Source organism: Cetorhinus maximus, chromosome 8, assembly GCF_964194155.1.
Source record: "Cetorhinus maximus chromosome 8, sCetMax3.hap1.1, whole genome shotgun sequence".
Classification (NCBI taxonomy): domain Eukaryota; kingdom Metazoa; phylum Chordata; class Chondrichthyes; order Lamniformes; family Cetorhinidae; genus Cetorhinus; species Cetorhinus maximus.
This window is the reverse complement of record NC_135886.1, coordinates 81,389,168-81,408,359: the sequence shown is the minus strand read 5'-3', so window position 1 is coordinate 81,408,359 and position 19,192 is coordinate 81,389,168. Positions and strand designations below refer to the sequence as shown.

General features: G+C 45.1%; 1 protein-coding gene across 2 annotated transcripts; it reads right to left on the bottom strand.

Annotated features, from left to right (window-relative positions):
* Positions 1–14,024: 14,024 nt before the first annotated feature.
* Positions 14,025–18,989, bottom strand: gpr34l (G protein-coupled receptor 34 like). Of its 2 annotated transcripts, none has more exons than XM_078547154.1 (2): positions 18,710–18,989; positions 14,025–16,282 (listed from the first exon to the last, which is right to left on the bottom strand). In XM_078547154.1, the coding sequence occupies exon 2, from the start codon at positions 16,271–16,273 to the stop codon at positions 15,230–15,232; it is 1,044 nt and encodes a 347-aa protein (XP_078403280.1). In that variant the 5' UTR covers positions 16,274–16,282; positions 18,710–18,989; the 3' UTR covers positions 14,025–15,229. The 2 variants fall into 2 exon arrangements, with proteins under 2 accessions (XP_078403280.1, XP_078403279.1); XM_078547153.1 differs by having other exon boundaries at positions 18,753–18,988.
* Between the last annotated feature and the right edge of the window lie 203 nt (positions 18,990–19,192).

Below are 19,192 nucleotides of genomic sequence, written 5' to 3'. Positions count from 1 at the left end.
AGTATTACTTCCTGGTTCCCACACCCCTGCCAAGTTAGTTTAAACCCTCCCCAATAGCAATCGCTCCACAAGGAAATCGATCCCATCTCTCCCAGAACTGATTCCAATATCCCAAGAATCAAAAGCCCTGTCTCCTGCACCATCTCTCCCACTACAAATTCATCCACTCTATCCTCCTATTTCTATACTCACTTGCACATGGTATTGGGAATAATCTAGAGATTACTGCATTTGAGGTCTTGCTTGCTAATTTCCTACCTAGCTCTCTAAATTCTGTCTGCAGACCACATCCCTCTTTCTACCTATGTTGTTGGAATTGAGTGCTCTGCAGCCATTCAGTGACATCCTTGACCATGACAGCAGGGAGACAACATACCATCCTGGATTCACATCTGTGGCTGCAGAAATGTTTGTCTGTTTCTCTAACTATCAAGTCTCCTATCACTATGGCTCCTCCAGTCTTTTTCTTACTCACTTGAGTCAGTTGTGGTGCCAAGGACTTGGATCTGGCTGCACTCCCCATGTGTTCCATCAATTTCATCAGTATTCAGAACTGAAAGCTGATTGGAGAGTGAGATGTACCAGGGGCTCCTGCATTACCTGCCTACTTTTTTTGACTGCCTCATGGTCACCCCATTCCCTCTCCCCCTGCATAGTCATAAGCTGCAGGATGACCACGTCTGTAAACCTGCTATCCACAAAACTTTCAACCTCGTGGATGTGCCACAGTGACACCAGATGCTGTTTCAGGGTGTTCATCGAGTAGAATCCCTTCCCGTTGATGAAGGCACTCGGTTGACTCACTGGTGCCTTGATGGCCACATATGTGCAGTCGATGGTGCCCTGGATTCGAGGGAAGCCAGCAATTGCTGAAAGCCCTCTGGCTTGCTCAGCCTGGCTGGCCTTGTCCATACAGAAATGAATGAAAGTTAATTGCCGCCTGAACAGAGCTCCTGTCACCAGCTTGATGCAAGTGTGGACAGCTGTTTGGGTGGCTCCACACAGATCCCCCACTGAGCCCTGGAAAGAGCTGGAAGCACAGAAGTTGAGGGTCGTGACCTTCAGACCCACTGGCACGGGTGTCCACACATTTGGAGGTGATCTCAGGCCCAATGAGAAATGGAGGTCGCTGTCTCCCTGGTGAGGTGGAGCCTCCTTTGGCATTGTACCTCGGAAATATTGAGGTAGCTGCATCATCACCTGTAAACCCTTGCAGCAGGATAGTAGCATCCTCTGCGGCCCTTTACATCTTGGACTACCTGCTGGCCCTGCATCCCTTGTGCCTGCGCCTCTCCTCCCACGGGTTGCTCCCTTAAAAACTGCATAGAGGCAGCTGGCCTCCTCTCCCTTCTGCCCCTCTCTTCCTCCTTAGAGGAGGTACCTCCAGCAGAGAGCACAATCCCCATTACCAGTGTTACAGAAGGTTGTCTGATATCGGGAAGGATCCACACGGTCAAAATTCTCTGGGAGCCTTGGAGACACCAATGAGTCCTGAAATGAAGCCTAGAAATGCTAAGATTGAAGCTCAGACCAGAGATGAAGCTGTCAGGTTCAAATAAGCAACCAGCAGCAAACTATCTCCTAAACTCCTCACTACTCACACTGGCAATGCTGCTGACCCTTTTTATCCCAGCCTTGGATGAGGCTTTGCAAAAAGTAGCTGCCTGCCTGCCCATTTTGTCTGTGCAATGAGCGCAAAATTGCATGGGCAACATAAAATTGGGATCAATTGCCTTACTAATGGCTTTAAGTGGCCTTTTAATTGATGGCGGGCATGCCGCCTACACCTGCGCACGCCCGCTGAAGATTGCTCGCTTGCGAGATGACGTCAGGACGCTCACCCAACGTCATCTCGCTGAATTTCATGCCCGATCAGGTCGGGTGCATGCCTGCCCGTGAGGCATAAAATTCTGCCCTAGGTGTCTCTTAGAAAGTTCAATGGGAATGAGATATGAGGAATGATTGCAGTGGTATGCTGTAACAGCACAGCTAGGGTTCGGGGAGGGTGGGGGTGGCGAATGAGCTTCAATCAGCTAATGTCTTTTCAAGTCCTTGATTTTTTCTTACAGTTATGGGCTTTAGGACAAGCATTAACATTTGAATGCAGCAAAACACAAGCAAAATTGGTTTAGCAAACAAATCAGTGCTCACCATTAGCATTGATGATTGAAATTTGTGCTGACTGCCCATTGGAACCAGTGAGGATTCCCATGCTCAGTGGGAAATGTAGCTGTTGATGATAGTCTCCATTGCCATTCTTATGACGTGCTGCTGACAGGGTGGAAATCTGTAGCTGTAATAACATTTTCAGCCAGCCGAGGGAGCTGAATGATAGTTCAATTAATTATCCTATGGAGTGAAACATTAACTAACAGGAGAACCTGGTCTGAAAGTACAAGAAGGGTGGTTCTTGAAGTAGTGATGAAAGGACGATTAGCCTGGTCACAAAGCAATACAGAATCAGTCCCAAGGATCCTACCATCACAAATTTGCATATTTTTTGTGATGTTTCATCTATCCTTGCTGCTAGCAATAAAAACATAGGAAATAGGAACTGGAGTAAACCAAACAGCCCCTCGAGCCTGCTACAACATTCAATATGTTGATGACTGATCTTCTATCTCACCTCCACTTTTCCACCCTATCCCATATCCATTGCTTCCCTTAATATCCAAAAATCTATTGATCTGAATCTTTATGTTCACGGACGGAACATCCACAGTCCTCTGGGGTAGAGTGAAGAAATTTTACCCTATCTCAGTCTGAAATGGCTAACCCCTTACCCTGAGACAATAGATAGTAAGTAGACAGATGGAATAGCAATTTTTAAGTGATTTTCAAATCTTCTGCTTAGGGGACTTCCTGTAATTATGGCGCACATCCAGTGAATCCTCCTAATTTCTGTTACTGAAAGGGATATGGGGATCAAACGTAAAAGTTAAATTGAAGCCAAGAATCAACCTTGATCATATTGAGTGGCAGAGCAGGCTCGATGGGCCATCTGGCCAACTCCTGCTCCTATTTCTTAAATTCTTATGAAAGGAAAAGGCGTTATCATTGCAGAAAATACTTTTATTTACAGAGAAATAGAAAAAACGATTGTAACTCAATAAAGGCAGGAAAATACTTAAATTGAATTCCTTAGGGTCAATGGGAACCAGTTAAATAAAACAAACAGGCTGAGGAGGCAGTGCTTAATTTGCTAAGAATTAGTGGATAACTGGAATATCCTAGCCACTTGTGGGCACTGCACTTACAAAATTGCATGCAGGTATACAAGAAGATTCAAAGAATGGCTGTAAAATTTATGTGCTACAAAAGCTGTAAGGAGATTTCAACACTTTGTTTCCAATGCCCACCCCACCCTCATATTCACATGGTCCATCTCCAACTCTTCCCTTCCTCGTCTTCTGTATCTCCATTTCTGAGGATGGACTATCAACCAATAGCCATTCACTGACTCCCACAGCTACATTGATTACACTTGCTCCCACCCCCTGTAAGGACTGCATTCTATTCTTTCAGTTTCTCTGGCTTCGCCACATCTGTTTTGATGATGCCATCTTCCATACCCAAGCTTCCAAAGTGTCCAATATAAAATAAAAGCTAAAAATCCTGGAAATGCTCAGAAAGTCTGGCAGCATCTGTGGAGATAAAACAGAGTTGAAGCTTCAGGTCTGTAACCTATCATCAGCTTTCTGACTTTTCTGATTAAGGTCACAGATCTGAAACGTTATTAACTCTGTTTCTCTACAGATGCTGCCAGGCCTGCTGAGTATTTCCAGGATTTTCTGTTTTTATTTCAGATTTCTAGCATCAGCAATGTTTTGCTTGCAATCTGTCTTCCTTTATTCCTCAAACAAGAATTTCCTTCCATCATGATTGACAGGGCCATTGATTGTATCTATCCCATTTACCATATTTCTGCTCTCTCTCTCTCCTTCCTTTCCCTCCGAGAATCATGATAGGGTTCCAGGCCTGTCCTCACTTTCCACCCACCAATGGTTTGTCATTTTAATTCCTTGTCCCACTCCCACTCAGACCTCTCTGCCCTGGGCCTCCTGCACTGTTCCAATTCACACATAAACAATAAAATAAAAGCAAAATACTGTGGATGCTGGAGATCTGACACAAAAACAGAAAGCAGTGGAAAAACTCAACAGGTCTGGCAGCATCTGTGGAGAGGGAAACAGAGTTAACATTTCGACTCAGAGTATGACTCTTCTTCAGAACTGAAGAGAGATAGAATTACCTCAACATCAATCACACCAAGTGGGAAACTCTAGCTGATGATCAATACAAGGTGTGATGGGTTTTATGCTGTGGAAAACGGGGAAGGGTCAGGCAAAGCAAAACAGAAATGTGAGCAGGAGAGCAGGATGATGACCCATTTCCTGCACTTTTGCTCTTACTCCTTCCCTTCTCTCCCAGAACCACACTAGGGTTCCCCTTGTTATCACTTTCCACTCCACCAGCCTTCACATTCAAAGGATCAGCCTCCACGTTTCCGCCAACTCCAGTATGATGCCACCATCAAACACTTCCTCCCCTCCCCTCCTTTATCAGCATTCCGAAGGGACCGCCCCCTCCGCCATACCCTGATCCACTCCTCTATCACCAACCCCCCCCCACCCCCCACAACACCTCGTCCCCTACTTACCCATGCAATCCCATGCAATTCCCTGCAATTGCAGGAGGTGTAACACCTGCCCCTTTACCTTCTTTCTCCTCATTGTCAAAGTCCCAAACACTCCTCCCATTTGAAGCAGCAATTTACTTGTACTTCTTTCAATTTATTCTACTGTATTTACTACTCATGATGCAGTATCCTCTACACTGGGGAGAATAAACGCAGACTAGGTGACCACTTTGCGGAACACATTTGCTCTGTCCACAAGCCTAACCCTGATCTTCTGGCCACTTATTATTTCAATCCACCAACTTTCTCTCATGCTGATATTTCTGTTCTTGACCTGCTGCAAAGTTCCAGTGAAGCCCAATGCAAACTGGAGGAACAGCACCTCATCTTCCAATTAGGTACTTTAAAGCCTTCTGTGCTTAACATTGAGTTCAACAGCTTCAGATCATGAACTCTGTCCTCCATTTTGAATTTTTTTTCCAAGTGCCAGTCTTTATCGTGTTCTTATATTTTCACTTTCAGACAGAACTGACCTTTATTCTGTTACTAATAGCTACTCTGCACTAATGCTTTGTTTCTTTACTACTACCATTCACATTCGCTTTACCTTCTGTTCCATGACATCTTTATCAACTTCTCCCTCACCCTCTAAACTATTGCTGACCTTCTCTTTTGTTCCACCTGACCTTCCCCCCTTTCTCAACAGCATAAATCCTATCATATCTCTGTCGCGAAGAAGAGTCATATTGGACTCGAAACATTAACTCTGTTTCCCTTTCCATAGATGCTGCCAGACCTGCTGATTTTTTCCAGCCCTTTCTGCTTTATCACACATAAACAATGCTGTGTGATTGGTTCAGTTTCTATACAACGCATCTACCGCCCAAAGCATCTACCACCCAACCTTGGCATCACCTGGAAGGACAAAGTCACCAATGAATCAGCCATTTCTAGGGCAAACATGCCAAGCATGCTAGCGCTAATCAAGCAAAAAAGGTTTTGCTGGCTTGGGCATGTGCACAGGATGGAAGATAGCCATATCGCCAAGGATATAAAGGGAAGCAGCCTGTGCCAAGAGACCAGCAGCGTGCCCAAAGCTCCAATTCAAGGATGCTGTCAAAAGAGACATGAAAGCCCTCAACATCAATCACACCAAGTGGGAAACTCTACCTGACTATCGATGCAAATGGCAACACCAGCTGTGGGCAGGAATTCGCCAGCACGATGACATGTGGTTTCAGAAGCTCCAAAGCAGACTCCAGCCCTGAAAACAAGGTGTCAGCAGAGATTATCCTGCACCACCGGCAAGGGACAACTTCATGTGTGGCACTTATGGCAGACTTTGCCTTTCCAGAATTGGCTTGTTCAGCCATCAAAAGAAGTGCAGCAGATGATCTCATCTGACCTGACCAAAGTCCTGAGGGTGCATGCCCATCATCTCTCACAGATGGAAGGATGCCAACCAACAATACAATTAAAAAATATCAATGGTCAGATATTCAAAATCAGGAAGTCCCAGTAGCTCTATCCTGGAGTATTGTATTTAAAGTGAAAATTAAACCAGTGCCTTATTGAAATAAGGAACTAGTCAGTTTGAAACTCTCGAAAGAAAGAACAATCAGTTTGAAATTTCCAAAAGGCAGTTTGGTTTATTATAAACTCCCACTGTGAAAAGTTGAATCATTTTGTGGGCCAGAAAGTTAGTTGTAAACAGTTAGTTTCATTCTTAGACCTGTGATCTGAATATTATTTTGTTGAGAAATCCATTAATATACTCGCTTTTGTACATACACAATGATTGCTTTACAGTTTTAAATGTAAAACAAGCCTGAATGTGTGATATTGTACTTGCTCCTTAAAGGTGAGTGAGATCCTTTGAAGGCACAGAATTGAGTCCAGTAGCTAAACATGTCAACAGTTTGTGTTTTGTTATTACAGGCATGTTAGGGAAAGCCAGCTCTTAAAACAAAGATAGACATTTTCAAAGAAATGGGGAGTTGTGACTTGCCTGCGAGAGTGATCTTAGTATGAGTGCTGAATTAATTCAGGAAAAGAACATAAGAACATAAGAAATACGAGCAGGAGTAGCCATTAGGTTCCTCGAGCCTGCTCTGCCATTCAATAAGATTGAAGCTGATCTGATTGTGGCCTCAACTCCACTTTCCTACCTGCTCCCCCTCCCCACCCCCATTACACTTGACTCCATTGTCAACCAAAAATCTTTCTAACTCAGCCCCCCTGCTTGCTGGGAATGCAAGCTTTTGAAGTGCACTCAATGTTGGCAAACGTGGTAGCCAATTTGTGCACAACAAGGTCCCACAAACAGCATTACCATTAGAACATAAGTACAGAAGGTAGAAAAGACCCAAAATCAGAGTCAACCAGTCCAGCCCAAGCTGCAGACTGAGTAACACCCTTTCAATGAATTTCTGGTTGAGAAAGCTGCTATAAGGAGTGACTAGCCTTATCTGCAGTTGGAATAAATTGCCAATCAGAGCAATAAATGATCGTGAACTTGGTTTAAAAGTTCAAAAGGGAAATGGACATATTCCTGGTGGCACAAGGGAAAAGGAGATGTAGGGTTTGTCCCTGAGGCACCAGGAAGGTGCAGGCGATCTGGTCAAGCCCTAAACAAGGTTGGGCTGGGAGAGCTGAAAGTTCCTTTCATTAAGCCTGTGAGCCCCATCTGCAACACACTTGATGTTCCAATTTATTTCAAAGGCCTTGCAGGAACACACACTTCATGGCCCTCTGTGTCAGAGGGACGAAATTCTGTCTCTCAGCTGTGTCTGGAGGATGAAATTTTGTTTTTTTAAGTTTGAGATTTATCACAATGGTAACCATAAGTCATTCTTACCATAGGTTTTACATTGAGTTGCCATAATTTACACCCCTAGCTTTGGCCGGGATTTTCTGTGCCCGCCAGCGTTGGGCAGGTTCAGTGGTGTGAGCGGACAATACGGTGTGATTGGTTTCACACCGGCGTGAAACCAGTTTGCGATCATCCGCTCAGCCTGCTGATGGCAGGCCACGTTCCCCACCATCTGACATCTGGAATCTCATTGTAATACGTCAGCATATTATTATCAGGCCTTCCTGCCCGAATCGCACCCCCCTGCTGGATCATCCGCCCACGTTGGTGGGAAAGCACACCAGTGTAGAACACATCTTGACAAGTGTGATGTGCAGAAGTTGGGACTTACTGCCAGAGCCTTGTTCACATTGAGGGAAAAACATACTTGACCTCATCCTCACCAACCTGCCTGTCGCGGATGCATCTGTCCATGACAGTATTGGAAGGAGTGACCACCGCACAGTCATTGTGAAGACAAAGTCCCGCCTTCGCTTTGAGGATATCCTCCATCCTGTTGTGTGGCACTACCACCGTGCTAAATGGGATAGATTTTGAACAGATCTAGCAACTCAAGACTGGGCATCCATAAGGCGCTCTGGACCATCAGCAGCAGAAGAATTGTACTCAACCACAATCTGCAACCTCATGGCCCAGCATATCTCCCACTCTACCATTACCATCAAGCCAGGGGATCAACCCTGGTTCAATGAAGAGTGCAGGAGGGCATGTCAGGAGCAGCACCAAGCATATCTAAAAATGAGGTGTCAACCTGGTGAAGCTATAAAACAGGACTACTTACATGTCAAACAACATAAGCTGCAAGTGATAGACAGAGCTAAACGATCCCACAACCAACGGATCAGATCTAAGCTCTGCAGTCCTGCCACATCCAGTCATGAATGGTGGTGGACAATTAAACAACTCACTGGAGGAGGTGTCTCCATAAATATCCCCAACCTCAATGATGGAGGAGCTCAGCACATCAGTGCAAAAGATAACGCTGAAGCATTTGCAACCATCTTCAGCCAGCAGTGCAGAGTGGACGATCCATCTCGGCTTCCTCAAGAGGTCCCTGGCATCACAGATGCCAGTCTTCAGCCAATTCGATTCATTCCGTGTGATATCAAGAAACGGCTGAAGGCACTGGATACTGCAAAGCCTATGGGCCCTGACAACATTCCGGAAATAGTACTGAAGACTTGTGCTCCAGAACTTGCCGTGCCCCTAGCCAAGCTGGTCCAGTACAGCTACAACACTGGCATCTACCCAGCTATGTGGAAAATTGCTCAGGTATGTCCTGTACACAAAAAGCTGGACAAATCCAACTCAGCCAATTACCGCCCCATCAGTCTACTCTCGATCATCAGTAAAGTAATGGAGGGGGTCATCAACAGTGCTATCAAGTGGCACTTGCTTAGCAATAACCTGCTCACTGATGCCCAGTTTGGGGTCTGCCAGGGCCACTCAGCTCCTACCTCAATACAGCCGTGGTTCAAACATGGACAAAAGAGCTGAACTGCCGAGGTGAGGTAAGAGTAACTACCCTTGACATCAAGCCAGGATTTGACCTAGTGTGGCATCAAGGAGCCCTAGCAAAACTGAAGTCAATGGGAATCAGGGGAAAACTCTCCACTGGTTGGACTCATACCTAGCACAAAGGAAGATGCTTGTGGTTGTTGGAGGCAAGTCATCTCAGCTGAAGGACGTCACTGCAGGAGTTCCTTAGGGCAGGTGTCCTCAGCTCAACCATCTTCAGCTGCTTCATCAATTACCTTCCTTCCATCATAATGTCAGAAGTGGGGATGTTCGCTGATGATTGCACATTGTTCAGCACCATTCGCAACACCTCAGTTACTGAACAGTCCATGTCCAAATGCAGCAAGACCTGGACAATATCCAGGCTTGGGCTGACAATTGGCAAGTAACAGCCGCGCCACACATGTGTCAGGCAATGACCATCTCCAACAAGAGAGAATCCAACGATTGCCCCTTGATGTTCAATGGCATTACCATCACTGAATCCCCCACTATCAATATCGTGGGGGTTACCATTGACCAGAAACTGAAGGGGACTAGCCATATAAATACTGTGGTTGCAAGGGCAGGTCAGAGGCTAGGAATCGTGCAATGAGTAACTCACCTTCTGACTCCCCAAAGCCTGTCCACCATCTACAAGGCACAAGTCAGGAGTGTGATGGAATATTCCCCACTTGCCTGTATGAGTGCATCCCCTATAACACTGATGAAACTTGGACATCGTCCAGGACAAAGCAGCCCGCTTGATTGGCACCACATCCACAAACATTCACTCCCTCCACCACCGATGCACAGTAGCAGCAGTGTGTACCATCTACAAGATGCACTGCAGGAATTCACCGAGGCTCCATAGGCAGCACCTTCCAAACCCACGACCACTACCATCTTGAAGAACAGGGCAGCAGATATATGGGAACACCACCACCTGGAAGTTCCTTTCTAAGTCACTCACCATCCTGACTTGGAAATATACCGCTGTTCCTTCACTGTCGCTGGGTCAAAACCCTGGAACTCCCTTCCTAACAGCAGTGTGGGTGTACCTACACCACATGGACTGCAGTGGTTCAAGAAGGCAGCTCACCAGCACCTTCTCAAGGATAACTAGGGATGGGCAATAAATGTTGGCCTAGCCAGCGACACCCACATCCCATGAATGAATAAAAAAGAAACTGGGGAGAAGACCACAACTGGAGAGGGGTGGGGGGGGTTGGAAGGTGCAAGTGAAGGAGTGCGGAGAGGGGAAGGTGTCCCTGGAGAGGAAGAGGTGCAAAGAGAGGGGTATGTCCAGGGGGAGGAAGGGTTGTGGAGAGGGTAGGGTGTTCGGGGGGAGGAAGGGCTGCGGAGAGGGAAGGGTGTCCGTGGGGAGGAAGGAATGTGGAGAGGGGAGCGAGTAAAGGTTGAGGAAGAAGTAAGAGTGGAGGAAGGAGCCAGAAAGTGGGTAGGAGTAAGGCTGGAGGAAGAAGTGAGGCTGGAGGAAGAAGTGAGGCTGGAGGAAGAGGTAAGGGTGGAGGAAGGAGTCAGGAAGGGGGAGGGACTAAGCAGGGCGTGAGTCTGGGGGTGGGGGGGGAGTGGGGTGGGGAGGGGTTTCTAGGGGGGAAGGGATTCTTTGGGGGAAGGGGTGCAGAGGGGGGAAGAGCTGTGAAGTAGGGAAGAGGTATAAAGTGGGGAAGGGTTTCCAAGGGGGAAGGGGTGCAGAGGGGGGAAGGGGTCTCAGGCGGATGTGGTTCCATGGGAGACGGATTCCTGGGGGAGAGGGGTACGGAGGGCGGGAAGTGGTGCAGAGGGGGGAATGGGTTCTGGGGGAGAAGAAGTGTGGAGCAGGGAGGAGTCAGAAGGGGGGAAAAGGTGCAGAGTGGGGAACAAGTTCTGGGGCGGAAGTGGTGCGGAGGGGATAAGGGGTGTGGAGGGGGATGTGCAGGTGAACATGCAAGGGAGGAGTCTGATGGGTCCACGTCTGCCTCCTGGGGAGTTAACTGAGGGCGGGCGTGGTATGGAGGAAGGGTGAGAATGACCAAGGGCAGAGTGAGGTGGTAGGGTGGGAGGGTGAAGGTGCAACAGTTTAATAGGAGGTATGGCGAGGATGGTTGGTGGGGACCCTGAGGCAGATACAGACCCTGGAGGTAGGAAGGAGGAGGTCGGGGAAGTGAATGTGGATGGGGTTGGGATTTTCAGGAAGGAAGGGAACGTGCACGTTCACCTGGATTTCCCCGAAGGAAAAGGTTTGTGGCTGGTAGGTCACGGAGGGGAGGTGGAAGGTGATGCCAGGGGCATCAACTGTGATGAGGGAGAGGAAATGGGTGACTGGGGGAGGGTAAAGGATGGGGGAGCGAAAGTAAAACCAAATTAGCACCATGCTATCCAAAGTGAAAGTGAAATGAGAGTCGTAGTTGGAGAGATCAGGTGCTGAATGGAGGTGTGATCAGTGGGTGGGCGGAGATGCAGGTCAGCTTAGATGGACAACTGAAATCGAACCCCAGCAGACAGCATTGAAAATGCTCAGGACATTGAGATGAGTGTGAATCGTGAAGGATCCGTGTGCGTGGGAGAGGCTCTGAAAGGCCCTGCCACACACACACTTTTCCTTCCAGAATCACTCGTGGACCAGCTGCTCCCTCTGTGGTGACGTGTCTTCAGGGCTGCTTATTTCCGCCTCTTCACTGGAGGCGGAGTTCTCTTGGCTGCAGATGAGGACATGGATGGAGTTGAGGGACTGGCTGGCTGAGGGTGTCGGTCTCTTGGCAGAGTTCCCTGTGAACCAAAGTAGAGAAAAGTAGTGCATGGCAGCAGAGTCAAAAGCAGGAGAGTAAGCACTCACAGTTGCCTTGAGGGAGGGATGATGTGGTGCAGAATCCTCAGGTGGGTGTTTGCCATCAACTTCACCATCGCCACAGGCATGGTCCACATCCTCACCAGTCAGCTCAATGACACGCTCCTCAAAGTGAGTGAGGGTCCTACTGTGGGCCACCCCACCACCAGTCTGGGACCTCTCCCTGCTGATGTGAGCAGTCTTCTCCTACATGAAAGATGGAGAGAATGTGAGCAGGACACATGGCACTGTGTGGAATGTTTGTGCGCCATGGACAGGAATGAGGATGTGAGCTCGAGAGGATATGAGCCTGATGGAGATGTGAGGGTGTGTATGAAAGTTAGTGGTGTTGTCCCTTGAGGTGTGAGATCCCTGTGGATGTGTGATGGGTTTGAGTGTGTGAGTTGAGAGTGATGAGAAGAGTGAGTTATCCTGGCAGAACAGATGAGACCATTCATCTCGTAGCGACACTGGGTGGCTGTCCTCTTTTGCAGGGCATTGGCGCTGACCACCGCCTCCTAAGCTTGGTTGGTCATACTGCTGCCCATCCTGCGGTCAGAGTGGGAGTAGAGTACATCGCGATGGGCCTTCACAGCATCCAAAAGGCGTTCCAGTGACATGTCATTAAACCTGGAGGCTGGAGTCCTTTTGCCTTTCATGGACATCTTCCCTGCAGTAGTTGTGGCCTGGAAGCACTGAGATGTACATGTGTGGCTGGACTTTAAATATGGCACCTGGCATGATGAAATGGCGAGGTGATGGCGCGCGGGCAAATGAGAGCCCGCTCGCCATCAAAACGGCGTATTTCCTAGGAATGCATAAATAACTTGGTGGGATTGGGATGGTACGACGTGAAAGCCTGCCATCGCGGCCGGCAGGTAAAACGTCATTTTACCCACCCGCTACTGCACATGATGCAAATCTGGAACGATTCTGCCCTTTGTCTCTGAAATCCATCCATAAGAGCTAATTGCTGAGGAGATAAGGCACTAACTCCAGTCACCTAGGCCCTAAGGTATGGAATTTTCTCCCTAAGCTTCTTCGTCTCACTGTCTCCCCCCTCCTTTAAGATGTTCCTTAAAACCTACCTCTTTGACCAACTTTGATTACCTGCCCCAATACCTCCTTATGTGACTCAGTGTCAAATTTTGTTTAATAATCACTCCTGTGAAGTGCCTTGGGACATTTGAGGACAGTATATAAATGGCAATTGTTGTTGATGGTGATGAAGTAGGTGGGAGGATGTTCAATTATCATAAACACTGGCATAGACCAGTTGGCTTGAATGGCATCTGTGCTTTAAATTGGATATACTTAGAAGGAATTGTGGCTTTTATTTCGATGGTCACTTTGCTGACCTTTGATGTAGGCCATCAAAGTGACCATCTTCATAAAAGCCACAATCCCTTCCTCTAATATATATAATTTAAAGCACAGGTGCCATTCAGGCCATCTGATTTGTGCCAAGGTTTACGATAATTTCAAAATTTTGAGCCTGTAAGATGGATGAAATTAGCATCATATCCTAGAGTGTGGAGAGAAAATAACGCAAGGCAGGGACTGAGCAGTGCTTGTCACACTGTTTCAGGGTCTCCTGGTTCAGGAACTCTCAACCAGGGATCAGGGCATAACATGTAATTGGCAATTTATGTATAATGGAGATCTATCTTTCCAGTTAATTGCATTCTCTGCTGCACTGGTGAATGTGGAAAAAAGTTGCCTTATGTAGTGGCCACTGGACCAACACATTCATCTTGGAGGACGATGTGGAGAGCTCAATGTGTCACGAGCTGGGAGACGCTTGGAGGCAGTATTGAGGTGGGGAACTTGCAGGAATAGCTGTGTTGTGAGCTGGGAATTCCAATGGGGAACTAAGTAGTGTGCTGCGAACTGTATAGTGTGCTGGGACGTCCATAGCTGGCAGTATGCAGTAGGTTGGGAGCTCCACTGGGGTTATCTGTGCAGTGTTCTGGGAACTCCACAGCACACTGAGCAATGTACTGGAAACCATAGGGAACTCTGTATGGAAGGCTGTGTGGTGCGGCAATTGGTGCTGTAGTGAACTAATAGAACTTTATTACAAGAGCAAGTTTCTTTGTGGAAAATATTCAGTGTGTGTGCTGTGAAAACGTTTTAGTAAATTGTGCACAATCTCAGAGCTTCTTTTATATAAAAGTGCAAAACCAGAATTAGTAATAAAAATAATATATTTAATCCGTACAAAAAAGACCTTTTCCCCTAGATGCTAAAGTGCTGGTAAAACACAGTTCATATAATTCATGCTTTGTGATTTAAAGTTTCTATTTACATTTTACATCTAGTCACAGTCTAATAATCCAAATGTTTCACAGTTGACTGGGCCCATTTAAGGGACAATTATTTATAAAACATTTAAAATAACTTTCATGTCTAACATTCAGTGAGTTTTTACACCACAACAAGATATTGGGACCAATTCGTCCTTTATTCAGCACAATACATTGTGTCTTTATACAAATTATGTTGGCTTTACTCACTGAAAAATGAACTTGCTATAAATAGAAAAGTTTGGTCATCCTCAGAGTCAGATGTGACTGACAAAACCAAAGGTGGTGTTTTATTTTTGAACGTCCTATACAGGGAGATTGATTCTTTATAAAAAATACAAATTTGTTTCTTCGCAAAGTGTCCACTATGCTTTTAAAACTCTTGTGTGCCACGAGGAGTGAAAACATTGGAAAACTGACTTGCCTATCCTAGAGGATCAACACTTCCTGGTGTCCACACAAGTTGGCGAAAGAGAAATTACCAGGCTCGCACAGGTACTATTACTGTGGTTTTGAGCTTGTGCTGGAAGAAAATGTATCTTGCTGCATTTTAAAATGCTCTTGCCTGTAATGATCTGGTGGAATGTTCCCAGTGCTGTGATATTGGAGGTGTTAAGTTTAATTAGATTTTGCACCTTCTTTGCGAAATGTCAGTAAGTCCATGTTGGAAAGCATACACACTGGGACCAGCTGGAATTAACTCCATGATGGTATCAGAAGTTCTTGCTGTGATTCTATGTTACTGCAGCTTCTACGAGTTCCAACACTGCAGTAAGATGCATCAAACTCAACAAAACTGTAGCTTCACTCTCTTATTGCTGAGCTTTCCTTGTCACAACCAGAAACATATATTTGAAACAGGGCATATCATGAGTATTTGACATGCCCTCCTATATATATGAATGGCGATCTCTGCTGTCTCTAGGAAGGCTGCTCTTATTCATAGGAACATATTGATGCAAAACCTTGCCTAAAATACCGCAACTCCATGTATCGCCTTCGGCCAAGATGGCCATTGCAATTGTGCTCTCCTGATGGACATGCATTCTGCTTCTATTCCATTACCTCAATATTTGCAGCTCTGAACTTCAGATGTCTGTGATGGATTTGAAACTGTTCCTAGCCCCACTAGTTTTGGGGAAGGTTTTGCTGAATCTTCCTTTAATGGTGTAAATGATAGTCCTGCGAAAAGAGTTGGATAGGAAGAAATAGATGACCGGATCCAGACAGCTGTTTAGGGCAGACAGACACAGAACCAGTTCATTGGCTATGTGTAGAGACTGCTTTAATTGGCAACTGGAGATTATCTGTATCTGAGAGAGGACATAAGGGACTCGAACAATGTGATAAGGCATGAAGCACATAATGTAGATGGCAAGAACAATAAAAGTCTTTATGATGGCTCTGGTGCTCACTTTCCTGATCTGCTGCTTTTTTTTCCCTTTAGATATATTGTAGAGTTTGACTGCAATCTTGGCATAGGACACCAGAAATAGCAAGGAGAGGATAAAAATAAACATGACAGCTGTCAGGTTCATTGCACCCACTAACATACTCTGATTCTTGTAGTGGAAGCATTTTGTCTCATTTGACTTTAAGCTGCTCAACACAAAAAAGGGTAGCATGAATAGTACAGTGACCAGCCACACAGCCTTGGATATGCCTGAACTCCATTTCACACTGTGGATCCTGAACTTGCGGAGAGGCTTTGTGATCTTTAAATAGCGGTCCAGGCTGATCAACCCTAGGAATATAATGCTGGAATACATGTTGATGTAGAAAAATGTCCCAATGATCTTACAAAAGTAGCACTTAACCATCCACTTGTACTGTCCGATATGGTAGGCGATCCTGAATGGAAGGCAGAGTAATAACAGGAGGTCGGCCATAGCCAGGTGCTTCATGTAAATAGAAATAGATGTTGGCTTCCGCTGGTTGAAGAAAAACACCCATAAGGCCAATAAGTTACCTAAGAGCCCAATCACACATATAATGATATAGAAAATAGGCAGACCAATTTGGAGGAAACCATCTTCAATGGTACAGTTAATGTCTCTGGATGTTGCAATGTAGTCTCTTACTGGCTGGGAAACATTGGCATCAGGAGATGGCGAAGACAGCAAATTAGCCATGGTTACAACCTGAATCATGGAAAGAAAGGAGAAACATGAGTTCTGACTTGAAAATTAAACACTGTACCATAATTACACTTAAGTTCTTTAAGGCAAGCCTTTTCCGTGATGTCCCACTTCCAGGAGTGGGACGCTTTTGTGTGTTATTCCAGGGCAATAATGTACAACATTCACAAGACAGGTCTATTTGTCGCTCTGCTGTTGAACTTTTGTAGCAATGGCAGATCTTGGTTTTCCAGGTATTAAACTCTCCTTGACAAGAAACCTAACATCGTCTGGCCATCACTGTTAAGGATTTTTCAGATTAAAGTGAACCTAAATTTCAGCCACCAATGAATCAGATTATTAAGAAACTCAATAGCTTTGTTGGGATGTGTTTATGTTTGCGCACTTTCAATTAAATTGAAATATATTTCAAATCAATTAAGGTATCACATCTAGATTTTTGGTTGGGGGGTTAAGCCTTCACCCATCAATAAAAACCTTAAAATGCCCAAACAAAGTCTTCCTCCTATACAAGTTTTTCTTAAAAATAACAATTGGATCAGCTGTTTTCATACAGAAAAGTTTTGATTGTTGTTCCTGTTTCTTCACCTGACTGGCACAATGCCCCATGCTCAGGTGAACAACTGATTCTGGTGGCAAGCTTGTGACAACCTGTGAGTCCTTCAAAGTTGCCATTCAATCCTTTAAACTCTGCAATAGGTCAGGCATTTGCACTATAACAACATTATTACACTGCTGGGGTATATCTGTTAGGCTGTGGAAAGCACGAGGGGCTTGCTGCAAATAAAAAACAGGTAAAATAAATACTAAAATTAGGACAAGCAAACAACAAAATTTTAGAAAATCTGCATAGAATGCTAATGTGTAATTGCAACTGATTTCAACTGCTATTTAGTATTTTAAGAACAATTTGACTACTTCTGTTAATGGCACTTCTCAGAAAAGAACCAAACCTGCCTTCAAAAGGGAGATCCTGTATGACCAACTTACTTCATCGGCTTTAAGGAACTGAAGAATACAGCTCAGAAGTTACAGAATGAATTGGGCTGAACAGTTTAATGCAGATAAATGTAGGAGAAAAAATGTCAATAAGCAAACCACATGGATGACGTTGAGAAAGCTGAGGTTGAAAGCGATCTAGATGTCTTAGTTGACCATGCTCTGGTCAGATTGCACCTTGACTATTGTGTTCAGTTCTGGCCAGTGAGAAACAAAATGAAGATTCAAGAGCTGGAGGCAATACAGAGAAGAGTCATGAGGCTGATCTCTAATGTCAGGGGTCTGAGTGATATGACCAAAAAGAAAAGGCTTTGAAATTGGAGTGTGCACAAACATGGGTGTGCAATGGGCGCAGAGATCGATTCCCACACAGTCTGACTTATATGTTACATTGAACCTCGAGCCTCAGTATCATCAAACACTTGATGGGCCTTCACAGGCACTTTGTCTCTATCTTTTAGTACACTATTCAGTAACACCTCTACTTGCACAAGTGAAAATGACTGTAAAATTACTCCACAAAGAAATTGTCCTACAGTGTATGGAATCTGCAGAGACACAAATCATCCCTCATAAGCCAATTGTAAACTTTCCTGCCCGCTCCTAATTACTGATCAGTGATAATGACAGCAAGATCTGACTTCTGAGCATGTTTAAAATTTCAAAATCATCTCAAATGAGGGCCATGGTAAGCAGTAGAGTATGATTTTCATTAAATGTTACCTTCACATTATTGAACACCCTACCACTGCACAACAACTGATTGCAAAAAGCATTTAGCTGGGGCTTCACTGGCAATGAAGTATTGAGTCAGATGGAGCAATTAAGCATGGTGTAGATGCGCTTCATTAACACCGGCAACAAATTGCTCAGATTTTATAAATTAATATTTAAACACTGATATGACAGAGAAAAATAAGGTAAATCAGAAACCATAGCTCCCACAGCTTGTACACCCACTCTGCCTGTACCACCATATTGATCAGACCTTTGCTGTGCCCTTCGCATATTACACAATATTGTGGTCTGTACCAAACACAGTGGTGGTACTCTCTTACTGCTCATACACATGCTATTTTGTATTATCACTGATTATTGCTGCCTCCACCTAACACACCAACCACTTTTACTGCCTGCACCTCCACATCAATTGTGTTCTCTCACTTCCTGTACCACCATCCGTGCTTTGTACACTGTGTAAGGTCAGTGTCCACCAGCTTCAATGCATTTCATAAACTTTCAAAATATAAATAACTCATCACACATACACCCAAACATGATATGGGATCACCAAATTCTTCATATTCACCAAAATTCCCAGGGTTTAAGCTGTAAAAATTAAACACCAGAAACGCTAATGAAGGGGTATGCACTTCAGCTGCTGCAGTAACCCAATCATAGTTTTGCAAAGCAAATGGTTTGTGTTCTGACCTGTAATTGAAGACATGAGTTATATTGTTTTGGAGCCTCTTACCTCCTCTGTACTGTTTCGTGCTTCTGCTTCAATGAAAATGTGGCTAGCTCATTGCAGATTGTTTTTATTCCTCTGTCAGTGGAAATTCCATTGACAGGAATACGTAGGCTTTGCTTCCCAACTCAATGCATGGGTTTCTGCTTCCTGACGTAATCTGTCTCGGTGATTTTAAACAAACGCCTTCTTTCGTGACTCATTACTTCAGAGAAAACCAGCAGCAAAACCTATCAGAATCATTCTAGACAAGAGCAGACAGTCACTCGGGAGCCAGACAAGATTTGTGCTTTTAATACAGGCAATTTAAAATCTTTCATAGCCACAAAATCTTTGACAGAACAGTAGTTTAATGTGTTTTAAGTCTGATAAATTGGGTGGCAGTTAACACTGGTCACCATCATGTGACTTCTTATTTCCACTTTGAGGAACACTTTTACTCAGTA

What these genes read in the sequence shown, in the direction of transcription:
- gpr34l (XM_078547154.1), bottom strand. Translation starts at nt 16,273, where the DNA reads ATGGCTAATTTGCTGTCTTCGCCATCTCCTGATGCCAATGTTTCCCAG.